Source organism: Erinaceus europaeus, chromosome 10 (assembly GCF_950295315.1).
Source record: "Erinaceus europaeus chromosome 10, mEriEur2.1, whole genome shotgun sequence".
Taxonomy (NCBI): domain Eukaryota; kingdom Metazoa; phylum Chordata; class Mammalia; order Eulipotyphla; family Erinaceidae; genus Erinaceus; species Erinaceus europaeus.
In genome coordinates this window covers 39,602,385-39,607,606 of record NC_080171.1, presented here as the reverse complement: position 1 = coordinate 39,607,606, position 5,222 = coordinate 39,602,385, and the positions used below count along the sequence as shown (strand labels likewise).

At 40.9% G+C, this 5,222-nt stretch overlaps 1 protein-coding gene across 1 annotated transcript in view; it reads left to right on the top strand.

The window, feature by feature from the left end:
• The window catches only part of LOC132540957 (proprotein convertase subtilisin/kexin type 5-like), a 103,410-nt gene extending 98,188 nt beyond the window's left edge, over nucleotides 1–5,222 (top strand). Inside the window, exons 13-14 of the mRNA XM_060200783.1 lie at nucleotides 151–294; nucleotides 4,816–5,222. Coding sequence (XP_060056766.1) covers nucleotides 151–294; nucleotides 4,816–5,222 — 551 coding nt within the window. The remainder of the gene's footprint in view (nucleotides 1–150; nucleotides 295–4,815) is intronic.

The window sequence follows — 5,222 nt, the reverse complement described above, 5'->3', positions numbered from 1 at the left end:
TTCTGGGGTCCTCTGCATGTCGAGTCAAGTGAAACTCCCATCTGAGAACTTTTAGATCTTGTTAATTCCTCTTCACTGGAAAAGAATCACCTGATTGTCCTTAACAGGAGGAGAAATTTAACTGTGAAAAATGCCACGAGAGCTGCATAGAATGCAAGGGCCCCGGAGCCAACAACTGTACTGTGTGCCCTGCCAACCTGGTGCTGCAAATGGATGACAACCGCTGCCTGCACTGCTGTAATGCCTCTGATCCCACCAATACCCAAGAGTGCTGTGACTGCCAAGAAACCACGGGTAAGAGGAGAGAGATAGCAACCTGCAGGCCAAGGGAGGTCCTCTGGAAGCTGATCAGAGCAGTGGGATGAGAATGGGAAGTTCTGGAGAATCACCACAGTTACCTGTTCCATTGAGTGTCTAGTGCCTACTGTCTTTGATCTTCATGATCATCATCTCCTTTCACAAGTAGATACTGTTACTTCCGTGGTACATCTGAGGCAGCTGAGGTTTAAAGGGATTGATTTAGTATGCCCAAATCCATAACAAATATTAAGCGATTCACCTGCAATTACTGCATGGGTCCTTTGGACTACCAGGCTTATATTGCATCCACTTCTATGTTGCTTCTAAGATTATAGAGTTCAAATTGGTTTAAAATTTATTTTATTTTTTTTTTATTTAATTTAAGAAAGGATTAACAAAACCATAGGGTAGGAGGGGTACAACTCTACACAATTCCCACTGCCCAATCTCAATATCCCACCCCCTCCCCCGATAGCTTTCCCATTCTCTATCCCTCTGGGAGCATGGACCCAGGGTCATTGTGGGTTGCAGAAGGTAGAAGGTCTGGCTTCTGTAATTGCTTCCCCGCTGAACATGGGCGTTGACTGGTCAGTCCATACTCCCAGTCTGCCTCTCTCTTTCCCTAGTAGGGTGGGTCTCTGGGGAAGCTGAGCTCCAGGACATATTGGTGGGGTCTTCAATCCAGGGAAGTCTGGCCGGCATCCGGATGACACCTGGAACCTGGTGACTGAAAAGAGAGTTAACATACAAAGCCAAACAAATTGTTGAGCAATCATGGACCCAAAGCTTGGAAAAGTGGAGAGGAAGTATTAGGGAGGTACTCACTGCAAACTCTAGTGTACTTCCGCTTTCTTACTTTGGTGCCATACTCCAAACTCAGTCAATTTCTGCTTTGCGTTTCTACTTCTTTTTTTTTTTTTTTTACATGCATAACATTCCCCAGATTCCCATTTAACAATACAACCCCCACTATTTCATTCATCATTTTTCATGGACCTTGAAAAAATCATGTTGAGTGAAATAAGTCAGAAACAGAAGGATGAATACGGGATGATCTCACTCTCAGGCCGAAGTTGAAAAACAAGATTAGAAAAGAAAACACAAGTCGAACCTGAAATGAAATTGGAGTATTACACCAAAGTAAAAGACTCTGGGGTGAGTGGGTGGGGAGAATACAGGTCCATTAAAATTTATTTTAAAGCTTTTTTAATATCATGAGATAGAGTTTCATCAGAGAACGAGGAAAAACTAGAAAGCCACTTTAGTACATATGTCATCTAGAAACAGGATCCCAGGAGTTGGCGGTAGCGCAGTGGGTTAAGCACATGGCAGAAATTGAGGATCCTTAAACATCTGAGTCCTGTGCTCTGCCAAATGAGCTATTTCTTCAGCTAGGTCTAGTCTAAATTCTCCTTCTTGCCTTTTTTTTTTTGCCTCCAGGGTTATTGCTAGGGCTCGGTATCTGCACTATGAATCCACTCTCTTGGTGGCTGTTTGCTTGTTTGTTTATTTATTTATTTTTCACCAGAGTTATCACTGGGGTTCAACACCTACACACCTCCACTGCTTTCAGTGGCTTTTATAAAATTTATAAAATGGAAACACTGACAAGACCATAGGATAAGTGGAGTACAATTCCACACCCTGGCAGCCAATTTATTGATTTACCTATTTTTGGATAGGACAGAGAGAAATTGAGAGGAGAGGGGAAAATAGAAAAAGAGGGAGAAAAACACCTGCAGACTTGCTTCACCTCTTGTGAAGCACCACTCCCTGCAGGTGAGGAGCCAGGGTTCAAACCAGTATCCACTGCCCACCCCACTCCTTTTCCTTTCTCCCTTCCTTCCTTCCTTCCTTCCTCTTTCTTTCAGATTTATCTGGAGGGGGCAAGGAAGAATCGAGCATTACTCTGGCACATGTGATGTCAGGGATCAGATTCAGGACCATATGCTTGAGAGTCCAGTGCTTTATCTACTGCACCACCCACTAGGCTACTAAAATTTCATCTTTAGAATGTAGTCTATTCATTTTGTCATTCTTCCCTGGGAGGGGTAGTAAAAAATAAAAAATATCAACTGTCATGGAAGCTGATACCAGTATTATCTCATTTTCTTTTTTTAAAATTTTTTTATATTTATTTCCTTTTGCTGCCCTTGTTGTTTTGTTGTTATAGTTATTATTGTTGATGAGAGAAATGGCGAGAGAAGGGAAGGACAGAGAGGGGGAGAGAAAGATAGACACCTGCAGACCTGCTTCACCACCTGTGAAGCGACTCCCCTACAGGTGGGGAGCCAGGGGCTCGAACTGGGATCTTTACGCTGGTCCTTGCGCTTTGTGTCACGTGCGCTTAACCTGCTGAGCTACCGCCCAGCTCCCAATCTCACTTCTAATAAAGAATCATTCTCTGTAACTTAGACCAAACCTAGGTCTTAAAAGCTTTACGAGCCAATAGTTTACTCCCTGCCCCCTTTTTAAATTGTTTTATTATCCTTATTTATTGGATAGAAACTGTCAGAAATCGAGCGCAAAGCGCAAGGATCAGCGTAAGAATCCTGGTTCGAATCCCCGGACCCCCACCTGCAGGGAAGTTGCTTCACAGGAGTTGAAGCAGGTCTGCAGGTGTCTATCTTTCTCTCCTCCCTCTCTGTCTTCCCCTCCTCTCTCCATTTCTCTGTCCTAATAACGAAGGCATCAATAACAACAGTAATAACTACAATGATAAAAAAAAAAGGGGCAACAAAATAAAGGGAAAACAAATATTTTTTAAAAAAAAGAAATTGAAAGGGTGGGGGGAGATAGGGAGAGAGAAAGAGAGACACCTGCAGCCCTGCTTCACCACTTGAAAAGCTCTCCCCCTGCAGGTGGGGACCAAGGGCTCAAACCTGGTGTGCTCAAACCAGGTGTGTTTCTTTCTTTCTTTCTTTCTTTCTTTCTTTCTTTCTTTCTTTCTTTCTTTCTTTCTTTCTTTCTTCTTTTCTTCCTTTCTTTCTTTCTTTCTTTTTTTTTATTGGCTTTTTAAAAATTTCTTTATTGGGGGATTAATGTTTTATAGTCAACAGTAAATACAATAGTTTGTACATGCATAACACTTCCCAGTTTTCCACATAACAATATAACACCCACTAGGTCCTCTTCCATCCTGTTCCAGGACCTGAACCATTCCCACCCACTTATGGTGCAATAAGCCCCCCTTTTTTTATTTAAATATTTTACTTTTTCTTTCTCTCTCTTTTAAATAAGTTGATGCATGACAGAGAGTTATAAGCTTCAGAAAAATTCCCTATCACTAAACCTGATTTTCATAACAATGATGGTACTTCCCTGTCAGATTAGGAACTCAAAACACCAAAAAGCAAAGTGTGAAAACAAAAACTAACAAACAAAAAACAGAAACAGAATGAAACAGTTGTCAGAGTTTTTACCCTAATGTCTCTAGAACAAGATATTTGATTTTTTTGTTTCAAGATATTTGGATTCTGATAAGGCAGGACTATAGAAAAAATGGGACCTATCTATCTATCATTCAATCAATCTATCTATCTATCCATCTATTTAAATAACAGCCAACCCATATCTGTGACTTGGGAGAGCTACTGCAGTTTACAACTGAGGGAATAGGTACAGAACTCTGGTGGTGGGAAAGGTATGGAATTATATACCTCTGTTATGATTTTGTAAATCAATACTAAATCACTAAGAAAATTTTAAAAAGCTATGTGTAGTCTGATTAATTCATAAGTAAGTTCTTAACCTCTAAAAACATGACAATTACTTCCTTTTTGTGAATTTCAGTTTCCTCAACTGCTACATACTAGCCTAAGTAATTTCTAAACCCCCACATAGCATAGTTTTAATGGTTCTCTTTCATCTGTTGGGGTTGTTTGTTTTCATGGTCTTAAAATAATATGCTCATACCCTTGAGTTATACAACAATTGTTGGAGTAGACTTAATAGTAGCCTGGGAGAGGACTCAGTCCTGGGAAAAGTGAATTATTTAGCAATAATCTGGGAGCACTGCCTAAGTTGAACTATTGATATTTTTATCAGAAGACAAACAGAAATATTTATTATTATTATTATTATTATTATTACCACAGCACTGCTCAGCTCTGGCTTATGGTGGTACTGGGGATTGAACCTGGGACATTCAGTGCCTCAGGCATGGAAGACTTTTTGCATAACCATTATGCTATCTCCCCAGTCGGAAAAATATTTTAGTAAGGGTTAAAGAGTTGACAACTGACCTATGAAGTATGGGGATGAGGTAAGGGAATCCATTTGCCTTTCAAAGTGACCTTCATTCAAGTAGGGCTTATTGATATCACAGAGAAATGCTGGAGCATCATGGAAGCAATTATGTTCCATTGGAGAAAGTCAAAGGTAGTGACTACTACTTTAGATGTAAAAAAATAAATGCAACATTACATTATTTACCTCAGAAATAAATTTCCCCCATTCCTTTTCTTCTTTCCCATCTTTCACCACTTCCTTCTTTCCTTGGGTGTTTTTCAACAGATGAGTGCATCCTTCGAGAAAATCAGGTGAGACCTGCAACTGAGCATTTCAAGACAGCTCTATTCATCACCTCCTGTGTCATGCTGGTGCTTCTTCTTGGGATAGCTGTGGTTGTCTGGAAGAAATCACGGGGCCGAGTCCAGGCAAAGAAGAAAAGTGGCTATGAAAAACTGGCTGACCCCAGCAGGTCTTACTCCACCTATAACAGTAGCCACTTCCAGAGCACCAGCTATGAAGAGGATCAGGTGGTTGAGTACAGGGACCGGGACTATGATGAGGATGATGAAGATGACATAGTCTACATGGGCCAAGATGGAACTGTCTACCGGAAATTCAAGTATGGGCTTCTGGATGATGATGATGAAGAGGAGCTGGAATATGATGATGAGAGCTACTCCTACCAGTAA